At 51.7% G+C, this 17621-nt stretch overlaps 2 protein-coding genes across 2 annotated transcripts; both read right to left on the reverse strand.

Annotated features, from left to right (window-relative positions):
• Window positions 1-354: 354 nt before the first annotated feature.
• On the reverse strand, window positions 355-17167 carry LOC135586101 (chorismate synthase 1, chloroplastic-like). The gene is made up of 7 exons (XM_065164256.1): window positions 16937-17167; window positions 2117-2200; window positions 1192-1272; window positions 970-1101; window positions 699-801; window positions 519-572; window positions 355-420 (listed from the first exon to the last, which is right to left on the reverse strand). Exons 2-7 carry the CDS (start codon window positions 2186-2188, stop codon window positions 374-376), a joined length of 489 nt encoding a protein of 162 aa, XP_065020328.1. The 5' UTR covers window positions 2189-2200; window positions 16937-17167; the 3' UTR covers window positions 355-373.
• On the reverse strand, window positions 13887-14816 carry LOC108953557 (uncharacterized). Its single transcript, XM_018830025.2, has one exon. It carries the CDS (start codon window positions 14814-14816, stop codon window positions 13887-13889), a length of 930 nt encoding a protein of 309 aa, XP_018685570.2.
• Window positions 17168-17621: the final 454 nt, after the last annotated feature.

A 17621-nucleotide genomic window follows, 5' to 3' on the forward strand; every position in this document is an offset into this window, starting at 1 on the left:
TCTCTTTGTCACTGTCTTCTGCTTTTTCTGATGAAATAAATAAATCACAGTAAGACTATGATATAACTGAGAAACAGAAAATTAAACTAACAGAACATCGACACCACCAGAGTGTTACAGTGATGCATTACCACCCTCATGATAGTAGAACAGATTCTTTGTTTCCCACTAGGGACTGAGGTGGTTTAATTATTAAAACATCTCTGCTTCGATCATTTGACCAGAAAAATTAGTATTTTGTTTCCTTTCATTTTAACATTGTGGAAAGGCGTCAAGTTTTAGTTCATCAGGGATTAGAAATGTGTGGAATATAATCTACACCAACTATCATACATTGATTCAAAACCAGCTTACCCCAATTGTAGATGCTGGTTTAAAAGCTATTCTCGTAGAGATGGTTTCTCCATTGGATATCCCTCCCTGTACAGAGGAATCATCGTATTTCACAAAGTCCAAAATTTTAAATGCAGATTAGTAATTGAAATTTCAAATTGCTGGAAATCTTGTTCGCATATTACCATGCTCGCCAATGTAGAACTCATCGTTATGCTCACTTCCGGTCATAAAAGTACCTGAAGACAGTAACAGAGAGGAAAAACAAGTCCAAAGAATTCAGAAGCTCTAACCATGAAATACTGATAAGACCAGTTGTGTATGGAGAACATCAGAAAACATACTTGGGGTCTACAATTACCTACCTGAAAAACCGCTGCCAAATTCAAACCCTTTTGTTGCAGGCAGAGACAACATCGCTTTTGCCAAATCAGCTTCCAGTTTATCAAACACTGGGCACCCAAGACCCTGATCACAGTGAGTGCACTTGAGAATGCTCTCGTAGAATACAAGAGGACAAGATTTCCAGCAATTTGAAATGTCAATTAATCCAGGTCAATGCAAATTATTATAATTCATTACTGAGAAGAAGCTACAGTGTTAGAGAAAGGAAGTTGAATCAGGTCAAATAATTACTCGTGGAACATTTCTGGCAATGCAAGTCACGACACCACCAACAGAGTCACCTCTAACTCGAACAGCATCAATGGCCTCAATCATCTTTTGAGCATATTCTGGATCCGGACATCTAATGATATTACTCTCAATCTGATAGTGTCAGCAATGCTATAATCAGTTCACAATAATACAAAAAGAGAAAATGGTAATAGTATTTAGAAAAACTGAGCAATGACAGACCTGATCAAGGGTCACTATCTCATTATCAACAACTCCTTCAGGAAGCACCACTTTGTGCACTCGAGAAACATATGCTATAATCTGTAAGGGAGGGGAGGGGGAACAAAAGTAATGTTAAACAGATGCAGAGTTCACACTGATATGCAGGCACCAGTTGAAATCCTGCATTAGCTATACTATCAGATGATGATTGCTACATGTAGAATTTCATGTGGTCAATTATTTGATTAATGTTTCACATAACCGAGTTAGATGACTATATCATTCTTAGAGATTATCGGACATGAGAAAATAGAGGTGGGAGGACAGGGACAACAATAGGGATATAACCCCAGCTCAGGTCCACTAATCAAATGCTCTCATAATAAGGTAATTACATTACTTCACATTCACAATTTTGCAGAAGCCCTGGAACTAAATAACAACAAAACTTAACAAGCCATAGATGCCAAGATATTTATACAAGCATCAAAATGTACTTTATCTGCCTTTGTCTGCAAATTTTATATGATAAAATATCCTAATTCTTTATTATTACTATATTCTTTTCATCAACCAAGAATTGGTTAATTTCATCAGCATTATGGTTACTCGTGAAACAAGCACAACCAACCATGAAATTGAGTCCAAAATCAAAAGCACATATCGCATGATTCATTTATACTCTAACCCAGCCATTCTTCCAGCACATGATCGACAAAGGATGAACATATTCCTACCAGCCAATATATAGGAACAGTATGTGATAAACAAAGATATAAGAAAAGGTAAACCAATTTGTATACCTTGACAATATATGTGAGAAAAGAAAATCTTATAGTAAAACTGAAAATAGATCTTTCAGATGTCAAAACTAAATTCATATAATATAGACTGGATTATATGACTGTTAAAAGATTAAATAGCAACAAGGTGCATAGGATACCTGTATCGCTCTCAACCCATACTTGAAGTCGTACGTGGCATCTGCATGAATTGGCCTATAGGCTATTGACATTTCACTCTAGTCCTGCAAACAACGAGCAAGAGAACATCCTGAGCTGAAGGAAAAATATCAAGAGGTGGGGGTGATTTAGTGCAGCGAAAAATTTTCGACGATTAAAACTGCGTTCGTACGATAAAAGTGATTTCGATAGAAAACCCGATTCGTAAATCACTTTAACTTGTGATCAAGTGAGATGCAGTTAAAGCGAATCTATAAAGGCAGTTTGCAGTTATGATGGAAATCAAAAGGTAAGCGCAAACTGAAATATGATGTTCGTACGATAAAACTGATTTACGTCTAAACACCGATTCGAAAAATACTGAATTTTGAAACACGATCGTAAATGCGTAGAAGGCAGTAAGCTATTGAGGAGGTTTGCAGTAAAGATAATATGCTCAAAGTAAATGCAAACCAGAGAGCACCGCAATTTTAGAGTGGTTCGGTCAATCTTGACCTACATCCACTTCTGGCTTCCTCCACCGACGAGGTCACCGACGTCCACTAGAGGCCTTCCTTCAATAGGTGAAGGCCAACCACCCTTTTACAGTTTCACTCCTTTTGACGGGCTTAGGAGACAACCCTTACAAAATTTTCTCTCCTCTCTTGAAAGATCAGAACTTGGAAGAAAAGAAGGAGGAGAACTTCTAACTCATACAACACTTTTAAGCTCTAAAAATCATAGAGTAAGATCAGGATTTCGGTGGTTTTTGGTTACTCTGTCATTGCTGAAAGGGTGGGGTATTTATAGGCCCTAACCTAGTTTGAATTCCGAGCTCAAAACTGTCAATTCCCGAAATTCCGGGGTCTGGCGGTTGCACTGCCTGGCATAGCTCGAAGACTGAGCCTCTGGGCGGTGCCACCTCCTGCCAGAGCTCGGAGACCGAGCTCAAGTGGTGCCACTGCCTGACTGGGGCGGTTGCACCGCCTAGCCAAAGCTCGGAGACCGAGCTCAAGTGGTTGCACCTCTGTCAGAGGCGGTGCAGAGCTCGGAGACTGAGCCCTGGGCGATGCCACCACTGACCCAAGCGGTGCCACCTTTGGCCAAGAAATATGGGTCCGAATGGGCTGAGCCATTCGGCCCAATTTGGGTCTATCAAGGGCCCAATTGCCCCAAGATTAAGTTAATGGGATCACCTCCCATTTCTAACTTAATCATCGTGCTAACTATGAATTTCTTAAGACATTTACTACAGCTTACTTTCGGTGCGTCAATCGCTTCTTCCGACGAGCTTCAGGCGAACTTCCGGTGAACATCTGACGAACCTCCGGCGATGCTCCGACGGACTCCCGACAAACTTTTGGACTTGCGACGATCCACTTGGCGAGTTCCGACGAGCTTCTTTGGCAAGCTCCTGGACTTCTCGGATTTGTTCCCGTAGAACCTCCGACGACCGTCCGAACTTCCGTCGAGCTCTCGAACTCCCAACGTGATCATAGTCTTTGACTCCGGCGTAACTCCTGCTGCATGTCTTACTTTCATCGTAGTTAATCCTGCACACTTATCTCATCATATGGATTAGATAATAAATGACAATTGACGTCATCATTAAAATCCAAGATTCAACAGTGAGGAGGTACCTTTGTGCAGTCGTTATCCCAGAACGCATGGAACGGCACCATACGGTGTTGTCTCGAGCTTTTCAGGATGGGATGTACCAAGGAATGCCTTAGTACGGATCCTGGCTCGGCGCGTGGGAGTACTCCTCTTGTTGACCTGGTGGTGGCGTGGCGCGGCATTGGTCGTGACGTGGCCAGGACCCAAAATATTCCTTATCACCCTCCATGATTATCACTTTCCCCCATTTTGTTCAATCAAAATCCCCTTGTTACCCATAGATAGAATGCTCTTGCACTCACCACTAATCATGATGTTGGTGTCAACAACTTTAAGCCACAACCTCGAGGCCAACACGGTTGGGTTCGGGTCCGAATGAGCGGGGATCTTCCTGGATTACTCTTTAGAGTGCTGAGGTAGCCAACTATGTTGGTCCGGTCTCGACGAGACAGTCATTTCTTCCGGGAGGGAACTCCTCGCCTGGGCGCGTGGTGGGAGGCGCTTAGTCTTCATCCCTGTATATAGGTCGGGTCGGGAGAGCTCGACCCGACCCCTCCGACGGTCAAGTTAGTCGATAATCTTGGGAGGTTTTCTCCTCTCTTTTCTTTTCCCCTCCCTCGTTCCGAACGTGAGGGTTTTTATAGGGAAGGTCACCATTGTTGATGTGCCCGCTTACAGGGATAAGAACAATACTTGGTAAGGCGTCTGACCCCGGCGTTGGGGTTGCGTGGAGGACCAGGCTCCTCAAGGATGGCGACGTGCCTTGGTCGACATTTTGTCTGTCTCGGCCCGACACTGTTAGGTTAGACCGAGGCAGACGACCCATGCATCTCCTCGGTCCACGTGACCCAGGAGACATCACCCGGGAGCAAGCGACGTTAGTTTGTGTCCCATCATTATTATTATCCTCATCATTCTCCCCCCCCCGAAGGAAGCCATGCGTCGGTTGTTGCTAAGGGGGTCCGGGGCGTGGCTTCTGCTTTCAGTGGTTGTTCCTGCCAGTTTCCTCCTGGTCGGCTAGTTACCATGGTCGACCGGGAAAGTTCCCCAAAGGGTCGCCCTGGCTGGTTGCTAGCCCATTGTCCACGGGGGGCGCGTTGCTGGCCCATCGTCCGCGGGTGGCGAGCTTCATCCGCGGGTGGCTAGTTGCTGGCCCGTCAACCGGGAACCTTAGGTCAGTGCGCGGGGGGCGAGCTTCATCGGCTTCATCCTTACGCCCACCGATCGAGCCGAGGATCGGCTCAAAAGATGCACCAGTGGAGATCGAGGTCGGTCGGCCTCGGAAGAAGGCAAAGACCTGTGTTGCGAGGGGATCCGACGTGGCAATGGCCCAGTCGGGAGGAACCGCTACTGGACCGGCCGATCGCATAGGGAGACGCCTCGGACGGGGTGAAGCCGGCCCCAGTAAGGGGGTGGTGGGTGGGGGGGGTGGGGGCGGGGGCGGGGGCAGGGAAGGCCCCTTAAGAGTCCTCCGTTCGCGAACTCTGCCGCCTTCCCGTGGGCATGGAGGACGAGCCCTACCAGGTTCGGGCGATGGAAGATCTCCCAAAGGGCGAAGCCTCTGACCCGCTGGTGGCCCGCTGGGGTGGCTTGTCCCGTGGGGACCGGATATGGGCCGACAGGGATTCCGCGGCCTTGTTCGTCCGCGGAGGGCTTCATCCCAACATGGCTCGGGAGTTGTACACCATGTCCTCCGAAGTCTTACTTGGCAAGTCCGCCAAGTCTCTACTGTGGGTAAGTATATCGTCATCGGCGGGCACGTTTGCACCCGAGTGGTATTGTCCTGACTCCCTTCCTCTCAGGGTCAACATTATATCATAGCGCTGATGGACCGCGTGCGCGATGCTGGCCGAGTTGTCGGCAGATTGAGCAACCGCAACGTTGAGCTGCGTAGGCAGATCGAGGAGGTTGGCACGAGGTTGGCACCCGAGGGGGTGGTTGCAGCCGAGCAGCGCACATCAGATTTGGAGGCAGAAGTGACGCATCTCAAGTCCGAGCTTAAGGTGGCTGAGGAGCAGAACAATGAGCTCCAGGTGCATCTGAAGGCGACTCAGGCTGAGGTCTGCCTAACGAAGGGGGAGATGCTTGCGCTCAACTAGAAGCTGGAAGAAGCGTGTGCCGAGGCACGCTCGGTTTCTGGGGCCCTGGCGGACGAGATTCGTCAATGGCCAGAGAAGGACAAGGAGCTGATTGAGGCCTACAAAAAATCTCTGGGCTTCGAGCTCGGGCTGACTCAGTTGGGGCGGGTCACCTGGCTCGCTTCAGAGCGCGCTACCCCAACATGCTCGAGGAGCGGTGTGCTGATGCACACTTGAAGGCCCTCTCCTACAAGAGAGCTGTCGCTAGAATCTATAACCGAAAGGTGCGTCCCCGACCGATTAAGTTCGGCAATCTAGTCTTATACAAAGTCAAAGTTAGCGACCTGACCCGAGCGCGCGGCAAGCTCGATCCAAACTGGGAAGGACCTTATCGGGTGATCGACGTCGTCAGAATCGGCACATACCGGCTCACGACGATGCAAGGCCACCCCCTGGCGAGGACGTGGAGCGTGCAGAATCTTAAAAGATTTTTCGTATAGTGAAATCAAGAAAGACAAGGAAGAGGTCTGAACATTTTCATTTAAACAAAAATCCAGTTACAGGACCAGATAACATATTACAGCATCGGCGACACCCAACCTACCCCATTAGAAAAAATTACAATAGGTCTACCCTATTTCTCGGGGGCTTCGACGCTATCGTCAAAGGAAACTTCCTCGGGCATGTCGAGACCAGCTCGAAGTCCTTCGATCATTGTCCTTTCCTCGTAGTTTTCTGTTTGAGGGGTAGGGAAAACCACTTCGGGCGGTAGGACGACCTCGGTCCCGAATGCGAGACTGTAGGGGGATTCTCCAGTCGCGGTTTTGGGGGTGGTCCATAAGGACCACAAGATACTAGGGAGCTCGTCCACCCAAACCGATCGGGCTGTGGACGCTCTTCTTGTGAGCCCATCCAGAATGGATCGGTTGGTTACCTCCACCAAACCGTTCGTCTAGGGGAGGGCCACCGAGCTGAACCTCAATTGAATCCTGTGGCTCGCGCAAAATTCTCAGAACCGCGCACTAACGAACTAGGCCCCATTATCTGTGATGATAGTCCTGGGCAAGCTGAACCGAGTCACTATATTCTTCCAGACGAATTTCTCCACCTAGCGTTCTGTGATTGTTGCTAGCGGCTCGGCTTCGACCCATTTGGTGAAGTAATCCACTCCTATGATGATGTATCTTCGCTGCCTCGAGGCCGGCGGGAAAGGTCCGAGGAGGTCCAATCCCCATTGTGCGAACGGCTATGCACAGTTAATGGGGGCAAGCGGAACCGCGGGCTGTCGAGGCGTCCGAGCGTGCCTTTGGCACGAGCCGCATCGTTGCATGAAAGCTTTCGCGTCCCGACACATGGTCGGCCAATAGTACCCTTGGCGAAGAATCTTGCATGCCAAGGTTCGCCCATTGATGTGTTCCCCACAAATCCCTTCATGGACCTCGGCCAAAACCGACTGAGCTTCTTCGGGTTCCAGGCACCGTAGGAGAGGATGCGAGAAAGACCTCTTATAGAGCCGTCCATTCATCTCGGAGTACCATGCTTGCGTACTGTCACGGACAAACTTCTCAACAAGATGTTGGATGTAATGCTTATGTGTGTCCGTGTCTTTTGGCATGTTCATGCCCTGTACAGAATGTAAAGGGGCGGCCGAAGGCTTATAAGTCCCATTTTAGTTGGGTGGTGGCCTCTTTAGGCTTGTAAATAAAGGTTGTGTCATGTGGACACGTGCGAGAGATTTTCGGTCAGTAATGGACCATTTTACCCTTTGTTGTGCCACTGTTCAGAGCTTGTAAAGTCTGTTTGTAATTTGCATTGTCTATGAAGTGTTTTTCGGACATGTTTGCTTGTGGATCCCGATTGAGGCGTTCTCTTTAACCCGTTCTCTCGTTTGTTGGTCCTAAGGGACAATGGGAGGCTTTGGGGAGGCTGACCTTTGCGGACGGACGCGCGAGGGTGCCGCACGACTTAGGCAAAACCAGCTAAGTCCGTGTCATATGGTATCAGAGCGGGACAAGCACTCATAGAAACACTTGACATGCAAACGTGGGGGACCTAGCGGGACTGCGTTGAGGGCAGTCAGCACACGCGCGACCGTTTGAGGGAAAACGGGCATGGAGATGTAGGGAAAAGAGTCGCTCAGTGGAGCGGGCATCTGAGATTGGCATTCAGAGGAATGGCCAACCCTTCGCGCAAGAGGCACCACGAGAACAGGCAAGCTTGGAAGAATTTGGAGCGCACAAAGGTTGGGATGGCTGAGTTTGAGCTACGGCTCAACGTTGACAACTATACTTGATGGTGCTCTAGGCAAGCGAGGCGCTTGGCAAGAATGAGACCATGCAAGGTGGAATGAGTTGCTCAACGACCAAAAGAGTTATGCAAAGCTCACAGAGGTGAGGGGAATTGCTAACTCGAAGAATTTGGTACTCATGCATGGGCTTGTATGCGGACGATGGAATGTTCGTGGCCATCCCAAGGCGACCGAAACTCGGCGCCATGGAGCATTGAAACTTTCTCTTCGGCATGTGAAGGATACGTCCGTCGGAGGCTAAAGTGTGCAACGAGTTTAGCATGTTGCTAGGCCTTGAGGGGTGCAGCGGGGGCTGTATTGACATGGAGTCGCAATCTAGCAAGTGCGTTTGCAGGAGGCAGAACAGTGCACAGTTTGTTCAGCAGATCGGAGTAGTCCAAGGGGATGGTGGTCTCCGAAACGAAGAGAGATGTTGCTCCAACGGGATAGTTATCCAGGAGGGATAAGTCCCGGCTCTCCAGAGGGAGAATCATGTGAGACGGACCTCACATGTTGAGGAGGAGTACCTCAACAAACAACAACTCCACGAAGCTCGATGGACTGAGCAAGCGGCGAGGAGTTGTCGCATGATCTCGCTCGAGAGAATGCATTGGTGGATGCATTGCGAGATCAAGTGGGGGAGCGACCTAAAGCAACTCAAATGAAGGCACACTTAGAGTCGATATAGAGATTGGACTCAAGGGAGGGCTGACCCGTGGAATGGTGGGCACGAGGGCCACCATCGACTCAATGCGAAAACGAGGAGCGGAGCAACTTGGGTGTAACTTGGCAAAGTTCCCAAGCCGCATGAAGGGAGCCAGCAGAGAAGTTGGAACATGGAGCAGAGGCACAGTGCTTTTCTTAGACAGAGGTCAAGGACATGAGCTCTTGCAGAGGCAAGAGCAGGATCATGTTGTTCCATGGGTCCTTCATTCTGACGGAGTGGACTCATCTTGCATGGTGCCAAAGACGAAGGGAGCTTCTGGGCACATACACCTTATCTCGGAGGAGCATTTGATGGAGGAACTAAGGCGACTCAATTTGCGGAGGCGAAGTTGGGTTCAGAAGGCCTTAGCACGGGGCAAGAGGACGCAGAGGCGGGTACTCTTGAAGAATATGCCACAGTGTTGCCATTCAAGTTGCCATGAAGGAAGCGGTGCGCAGCGGAGATTGTGCTGGTAGGGGCAGAGGCCCAGGATCCAGACAACGGTGCACAAATTACAGTGAAGTCGGTGGACTTCGGGAGCTACTAGGCGACAGACTGTCCTAGAGCGGTGCTTCATCTAGGTGTGACCCAAGGGTGGGTGGATGAAGGTCGATTGCCAAAGGAGCAAACAAAATCGAAGGTGGAGGAGACCCTGCGATGTTTTGGCAGAGGCCACACATGGAGGGTTCACAATTCGAGTTTATTCCACAAGGATCAGAATGCAATGGAGATGTCACCAGGAGGCGACATGGTGCAGCGGATCGTGGTGGAACAATTCGTGGCAATGCGATACACACAATCAGTCCCGTGAGGGATGAGATCATATGGAGGTATGATCGGGAGCTACTGGGAGCTCCGCTTTGGTGAACAACACGACGGCAAGAAGGGCTATGGATTCAAGGAGTGAAGGCCATGGTACCGCAGAGGCGGGTCTTCTGGGCGTGCACCGAATTTTGCATCGGATGAAAACCTTGGTCATCAGCATATGGGGGCTGGGTTCCACCAAGGGAAAAGTTCGAATGCAAGTACCAGTGAGTTCCATGGGAGGGACTTGATCATACAGAGGTATGATCGAAAGAGCTGGAGAGTTGGACTGCTCCAGAGCTCATATTCGCTTAAGGGAGCCCAACAAGTCAGAGGACAAGGTCGAGTAAGCGAACGTTGCTACCAAGGAAGCTAAGGAGAACAGAATCGGTGCAAACCCTACAATATGATGGCAGAGGCCATGCATGGGAGTTGCAGTCTGTCTTTCCATCGACCAAATAGACTGCTTGGAGAACACAGAGGTGTTGAAGCAGGAGGTCGAAAGGGGCGAGGAAGTGACGATGAGTCCAGAGGGACTTAGCTACCCAAAAATCAACATCAGTTAGAATGGAGGTGGACTCAGAGGAGTGCCACGGAGACATATCTACTGATCGTGGAGAAAAGGGATGCAGAGGCGAGGCGACGGATAGTAGGGCCATGGGCATGGCAGCGCCATGGTAACGCAGAGGCGGGACTTCCGTCAAAGTCATTGATCCCTTGCTCTCATGGAGGGAGAGCGCTTGGTCGTGAAAGGGGCCGAGGAGGTGGAGCATGCAGAGGCAATCTCCAAGTACCGAGACAAGGCTGAAGGGCATAGGCCAAGAAACTTCGTAAGACCGGTGTCAACAAGTTTCTCATCAAGATAGCCGTAAGTGAAGGACTTCGGGTCATGCAAGAGTGCACGACCAAGGAACGAAGCAGGCAGTACGCGGTGCTGTCCCTTTGCTACTCAGTGGAGTAGGCGGCAGTGTTGATGGAGAAGACGGTACAATCCCAGAGGCGACCTCATCTATCAGAGAATTACTCCAAGTTGGGGTGAAAACTTCCCGCATTCCAGAAGTTCAATGGCATTGAGAAGGTGAATCACAGTAGCTAACTCAACGCAAGGAGTGCAAACACTTCAAGTGCTTCAGAAGTGTGAGCAAAGAGCAGGCGAAGGCCAGTAACCAGCTCGATGCGTGAAGTACAACTTCGAGGAGGCGGGCGAAGTCAAGTAACCTTTGCCTTCTCAACTCTTAAGAGAATGGGCGAAACCGAGTACCCCAATTCTCTTATCTATCCAGCAGAGGAGCTCTGCACAAGTTCAAAGACCCTTCGAAGATAATGAAAGACAATAGTTGTTAAATCCTCACCAACGGTGATCAGTGCTACTGAGAGTAGATTGTCCGCTTCATTTCCCAACGAAATGCCAATCGAAAGCGGAAGTGATGCGAACCTACTTGGATGTGACAACTAACTGAAAGAAGAGTCAATGAGCAGATTTTGTGGAGGAAGGACCCAAAACTTCAGAAGTTTGCGAGGCGATGCTCGTTAAAGCTCCAACAAGCATCCACCCAGTTCAAGCAGCATGTGGAAATTTTGAGAGACTGGCGCAGTAAGGATGGTCTTTTCCTTCATTTGGTGGATCCGCAGGAATCAACGAGGATCAACACAACTCAGCCAACCCCACACCAGAGTCAGAGTCATTGGCGAGTTGAAGCAGCATAGCGGATCAAAGGTTCGACTACTCAAAAACAGCAGCGGAGAGCAGCTGGGAGCCAGGAGGCGCATTGCAGCTGGAGCAGAAGATTGAAGATTCAACAAAGGCGAAGAGTTGCAGTGTTCACAAAGGCTTCGACGAGGACGTCGAAGGGATAAGTGGGGGAGAATGTCACGGACAAACTTCTCAACAAGATGTTGGATGTAATGCTTATGTGTGTCCGTGTCTTTTGGCATGTTCATGCCCTGTACAGAATGTAAAGGGGCGGCCGAAGGCTTATAAGTCCCATTTTAGTTGGGTGGTGGCCTCTTTAGGCTTGTAAATAAAGGTTGTGTCATGTGGACACGTGCGAGAGCTTTTCGGTCTGTAATGGACCATTTTATCCTTTGTTGTGCCACTGTTCAGAGCTTGTAAAGTCTGTTTGTAATTTGCATTGTCTATAAAGTGTTTTTCGGACATGTTTGCTTGTGGATCCCGATTGAGGCGTTCTCTTTAACCCGTTCTCTCGTTTGTTGGTCCTAAGGGACAATGGGAGGCTTTGGGGAGGCTGACCTTTGCGGACGGACACGCGAGGGTGCCGCACGACTTAGGCAAAACCAGCTAAGTCCGTGTCAGTACGGCGCAGACGCCGAGCCGCGGCCTCATCGGTGGGAAGGATCTCGTCCCGCTTGTAGCGCAGCATTTCCTGTATGCACGTAGTCTGCGGGTCGGCCGGGGACACAACTGCGATCGCGATCGCTCGGAAAGGGAGTTCCTCGACCTCGAGCCGGGCTTCGAGATCTGACTTTGATGCTAGTTTAGCCAGTGCATCTGCTCACTCGTTCTCACTTCTCGGGACCCTAGATAACATAAAGCGAGAGAAGTTGGCAGTCAGGCTTTTTACCTCTACTAGGTACTTTGACATGGTTGGGTCCCGGGCATCGTATCTGCCGTTGAGGTGCTCGGCCACTAGCTGTGAGTCGGTGAGGACGTGTATGGCATCCACCTGCATCTCAATGGCTAATCGGAGTCCTACTAGGAGCGCCTCATACTCTGCCTCGTTATTCGTGGCTTGAAAGCTGAAGCGAAGGAAGCGTTCGAACGATCGTCCGTCGGGGGCTTCCAACACTAGCCCCGCACCCGCGCCCTTCGAGCTGGCTGATCCGTCCATGCGCAGGACCCATCCTTCACTAACCTGCTCAGAATCCTCATCCTCGGGCTGAGTTAGTTCCGAGATGAAGTCGGCTACCGATTGGGCCTTGATGGCGGTTCTTGGTACATATTGTATGTCGAACTCGTCGAGCTCCACCGACCATTTGAGGAGGTGACCTGCAACGTCAAATTTAGACAAAACCTGTCGGAGCTGTTGGTCGGTAATTACCTCAATTGGATGGGCTTGGAAGTAGGGGCGCAGCTTTCGGGCCGTTAGCACGAGCGCTAGTGCCAATCTTTCAATCGGCTGGTACCGATCCTCGGGCCCGTTTAGGACGTGGCTGACGTAGTAGACTGGTAGCTGATCCCCGAAGGCTTCTTTAGTCAGGACGGAGCTGATCGCGTGTTGGGATGCGGCCAGGTAGATATTGAGTTTCTCCTCGGAAGAGATTGAGGCAAGGCGAGGGAGGCTGGCCATGTGTTGTTTTACGCGTACGAGGGCTTCCTCGCACTTGGCCGTCCATTGGAAGTTCTTCGGGTTTTTTAGGGCCTGGAAGAAGGGGAGGCATCGATCACCCGATCAGGAAAGAAACCTAGCTAGGGCGGTGAGCCTGCCGTTCAGCCGTTGCAACTCCTTGATTGTCCGAGGGGCCTGCATGCTAATAATTGCCTGGACCTTTTCCGGGTTGGCGTCGATTCCCCTTTCGTGTATGATGAATTCGAGGAACCTTCCCGAGCTGATGCCGAAAGCACATTTTGTCAGGTTGAGTCGCATGTTGTATCTTCGCAACGTGGCAAACATCTCAGCTAAGTCTATTAGGTGGGTCGTTGTCGTACGGCTTTTCATGATCATGTCATCGACATAGACCTCCATATTTCACCCGATCTGCCGAGCGAACATCTTGTTCACGGTTCTCTGATACGTGGCACCAACATTCTTTAGCCTGAACAGCATGACCCTATAAAAATATACCCCTTGGTCGGTGAGGAAGGCCGTGTGCTCTTGGTCCTCGGGCGCCATCCTGATCTGGTTGTAGTCGGAGAAGGCGTCCATAAATGAGAGGCGGGCATGCCTGACAGTCGCATCGACCAACTGGTCGATCCTCGGGAGGGGGTAGCAGTCTTTCGGGCACACACGATTGAGATTGGTGTAGTCAACGCACATCCTCCAGCTCCCATTAGATTTTTTCACGAGGACTACATTGGACAGCCATCGCGGGTATTTGACTTCCTCTATGAAGCCCGCTGCCAAAAGTCGCTCCACCTCCTCACGAACAACTAGTTGTCAGTCGGGGGCCTGTCGTCGGGGCCTCTGCCTCACCTGGGGAGCATCGGGCGAAATGTTTAGGTGATGTTGGGCAACCTTTGGGTTGATGCCTGTCATGTCAGCCGGCGACCAGGTGAAGACGTCAGCGTTCTCCTGTAGGAAGCCGACGAGCTACTCCCTTTCTCACTCATGGAGTTCCGACACGATTTTGATCGTCCGGTCTGGCCGACCCTCTATTAGGGGTAAGCTATTAGTGGACTCCATTGGCTCAAGATGTTGGGTCGGTTTCTTTGTTTCCCGGGGATCCCCTAGTGCTTGTTCGGTCCTTGCCCTTTTGTGTAATGAGACCGCCGTCAAGTAGCACCGTCTAGATTCGAGGGGACTTCCCCAGACTTCCCTGACCCCGGTGTGAGTCAGAAACTTCACTGTTTGGTAGTAAGTGGAGATAACAGCCCTGATCTTGTTGAGGGTCGGGCGGCCAAGGATTGCGTTGTATGCAGTGGGGAGGTCAACCACCAAGAAGGTCGCTATCACCGTCTTGGACCTTGGTGGGACTTCCAGGGTTAGGGGCAAGGTGATCGCTCCCAACTGTGAGATCGAGTTGCCGGTGAACCCGGTGAGTGCCGAGCACATCGGTTCCAAGGCGTCTCTAGTTACCCCGAGCTTTTGAAACGCATCCAGGTAGAGCACGTCGGCTGAGCTCCCTGTGTCGATCATGATCCTCTTCACTTGGGCGTCGACGATCCTGGCCGCTATTACGAGTGGATCATCGTGCTCGAATCGCTCGGTTCCTTTGGCCAGGAACGTGACCTCAGGCTCGGGTCCGCGTTTGGGGGCTTCGGCCGCCGCGGCGCGGGCGTATGTCTTTCGCCCGGACATACTATTCCCCCCGAATGCTGGGCCGCCTGTTATCACGTCAATCTGCCGCTCAACAGGGCCCTCCGGGCGGGGTGAAAGCTCCTTGGCTTGTCGGAGGTACCGGCCGAGGTGTCCTCCGCGAATGAGCTTCTTAATCTGCCGTTTCAACTCGCGGCACTCCTCGGTGTCATGTCTGTTTTGTCGATGGAAACGGCAATACTTGGATCGGTCCCCGAGCTCCCGCGAACTTCTCATCGGGTTAGGGGATTTGAGCAACCCCTTCTCCCTTATTTGGAGGAATATCTCTGTTCGAGACACCCCCGAGATGGGGAGCGGGGACCTCGATGCTGGCTAGTCAGGTCGGTCCACCTTGCGCCTCGACGCGATAGATTGTTGCCCCCGGGGTGGCTCCGGCCTAACCCTTTTGTGCTCCTCTCGCCTCCGGGCCATCCATGCCTCGGCCGCGATGTACTGGTTAGCCCGCTGGAGCATCTCCGGTACCGTGGTGGGGGGTCACTCCACAAGGGACCAGAAGAATCTGGACGGTCGTAGGCCTATCATAAACGCCTGCATTAATAGAGAGGGATGAGCGTCCGGCAACCCTCGGATTTCCGTAGCAAAATGATTCACAAAATGGGAGAGGGGCTCGACCTCCCTTTAGTTAAGTCTGAGGAGCAGTGCGACGGGCGGCTTCGGCCGGGCGTACGCTAGGAAGTTAAGCTCAAAGTCTTTGGCGAGCTGATCAAAGGATGTGATCGCCCCAGCCTTCAGGCCACTATACCATGCGCGAGTTGGGCCCCTCAGTGTCGTGGGAAACGCCCTGCACATCAAGGCGTTTGAGGTCCCGTATAGCGCCATCTAGGCTCGGAAGGCGGCTATGTGGTCCGTCAGGTCGGTGGCGCCGTCGTATGCATCGAGAGAGGGAAGACGGAAGTTCGGGGGGATTGACTGATCTTGTATCTCAAGCGCGAACAGAGACCCCCGATGTGCGTCCTCCCCAAGTTCTTCCTTAGACTTACGAACCTCCCTCTGCACTTCGTCGAGTCGTTGGTTAACGCAGCGTAGCTGGGCTCGCAGGGAGCCCGCTGAATCTGAAGATAACACCTCGGGCTCCAAGCAGGCGCTCGGGTTTCCCATTGCTCGATCTTCGAGCGGGGGCGGCCAGACTTGAGGCGACGCGGGGAGTTCCGGGGGTATCGTGTGAGCCCGAAAGCGCAGCACTTGTTGCAGCAGTGGTTGGATCGCAGGTGGGTGCGCCGGATGAGAAATGAGTGGGATAATGGTCTGCACCATCCCATTCAGAGCTCGAACTTGATGAGCGAGGTCCTGAAAGGCCTCGGGCGATACGGGCGATGGGTCGGTTGGGACGCCTTCGGGCGGCGACAAGCCCGGGTCGTTGAATAACCGCCAATAGCGCTCTGAAGTTGCAGCGGGGTGCTCAGCTAGGGGTTCACCATGCAGGGGGCGTTCCCCCGGAGCCCCGATCAGGCACGACCCCTTAGCTGGGGGTTCGTCTGGGTCGATCTGGCGATCCCTCGACATTCGGGCCCTCCCTCTAGCGCCAAAATGTTAGTGTCAACAACTTTAAGCTGCAGCCTCGGGGCCAACACAGTTGGGTTCGGGTCTGAATGAGCGGGGATCTTCATGGATTACCCTTGAGAGTGCTGAGGCAGCCGACTACGTTGGTCCGGTCTCGACGAGACAACCGTTTCTTCTGGGAGGGAACTCCTCGCCTGGGTGCGTGGTGGGAGGCGCTCCGTCTTCGTCCCTACATACAGGTCAAGTCGGGAGAGCTCGACCCGACCCCTCCGATGGTCAAGTCAGTCGAGAATCTTGGGAGGTTTTCTCCTCTCTTTTCTTTTTCCCCTCCCTCGTTCCGAACGCGAGGGTTTTTATAGGGAAGGTCACCGTGTGCCCGCTTGTAGGGAGCAGGACCATACATAGGAAGGCGTTTGACCCCGGCGTTGGGGTTGCGTGGAGGACCGGGCTCCTGTAGGATAGCAACGTGCCTCGTTCGACATTTTGGTCTGTCTCAGCTCGGCACTGTCAAGTCACACCGAGACAAACGGCCCATGCATCTCCTCGGTCCGCGTGACCCAGGAGACGTCACCCGGGAGCAGACGATGTCAGTTTGCGTCCCATCATTATTATTACCCTCGTCACATGACACCGGTACCGAAGAACAAGATTTGCAACATTAAGATGAGAGATCTCAAAGAATTTTCCTTCCTGTCTTCTCTATAACAAGAACTTTAGCTCCTTGGCCATCAAGAAAGCAAGATCACCTTTTTTTTCTTCCATTACGGACACAGCAAGTCAAAAACTCGGGGGGGTGGGGAGGGAGGGGGGACACGTGGAAGAGGAGGAGAACTCACCGAGCCTTCGCTGGGGAAGGGAAGTCCGATGCCGGATGGAGATCTGGACGGCGGCGGAGGACAGGCGGCGGAGATCGGAGGGCTGACGGAAGCCGAGGCCGGAGACGCCGTCGGCTCTCTCTTCCCCGAGTAAAGATTTGGAGTACGCCAAAGAAGAAGCCATGATGGATCGATCGCCTCGATCTGGTTTCGTCAAATATGCGAACTCGATCACGATGGGCGAGAGGTGGGTAGGAAATATATATAGAAAGTGGTGGGTTTGGCGCCAGGTGAGGCCACCAACTTACCACAACCGGTGCCTAACCCCGAGCCACATGGGAACACGGTATCGGTTCGGCTCATTCCCCCGAACCGCAAATCTTGTCGACCCGAACCATGAAGCCGGGACAGCTTCCGGTCAGGTGGGACACCTAGTCTTCCTGTCTCGGTTAAGTCAGGGAACAGGAAAGTAGGAGACACTTAACATACGCCTGTGGGCCCAACCATCTCTGCTGGCGTTACGTGCTACTCAGGGTTAGCTGCGTCCTGTCTCCTGCCGCGGCAGAAGACACACGATCCGCACCCCCTCCCTCTGGGTGACGAACCGGGGCTGAAGAAGACCCAACCAACGTGCTTCACGCGTTAATTCTGTAACACATGCAGCATAAAAGAAGAAGACGACGACGAAGAAGGAGGGAGGCTGTGA

The sequence above is a fragment of the Musa acuminata genome, chromosome BXJ3-8 (assembly GCF_036884655.1).
Source record: "Musa acuminata AAA Group cultivar baxijiao chromosome BXJ3-8, Cavendish_Baxijiao_AAA, whole genome shotgun sequence".
In the NCBI taxonomy this organism is placed as follows: Eukaryota; Viridiplantae; Streptophyta; class Magnoliopsida; order Zingiberales; family Musaceae; genus Musa; species Musa acuminata.

What these genes read in the sequence shown, in the direction of transcription:
- LOC108953557 (XM_018830025.2), bottom strand. Translation starts at nt 14,816, where the DNA reads ATGAGAAGTTCGCGGGAGCTCGGGGACCGATCCAAGTATTGCCGTTTC.
- LOC135586101 (XM_065164256.1), bottom strand. Translation starts at nt 2,188, where the DNA reads ATGTCAATAGCCTATAGGCCAATTCATGCAGATGCCACGTACGACTTC. An exon ending in ATTTGGCAGCGGTTTTTCAG is followed by an intron (nt 573 to 698) that starts GTAGGTAATTGT and finishes TACTGTCTTCAG; the next exon opens with GTACTTTTATGACCGGAAGT. An exon ending in GTTCTACATTGGCGAGCATG is followed by an intron (nt 421 to 518) that starts GTAATATGCGAA and finishes TCCTCTGTACAG; the next exon opens with GGAGGGATATCCAATGGAGA.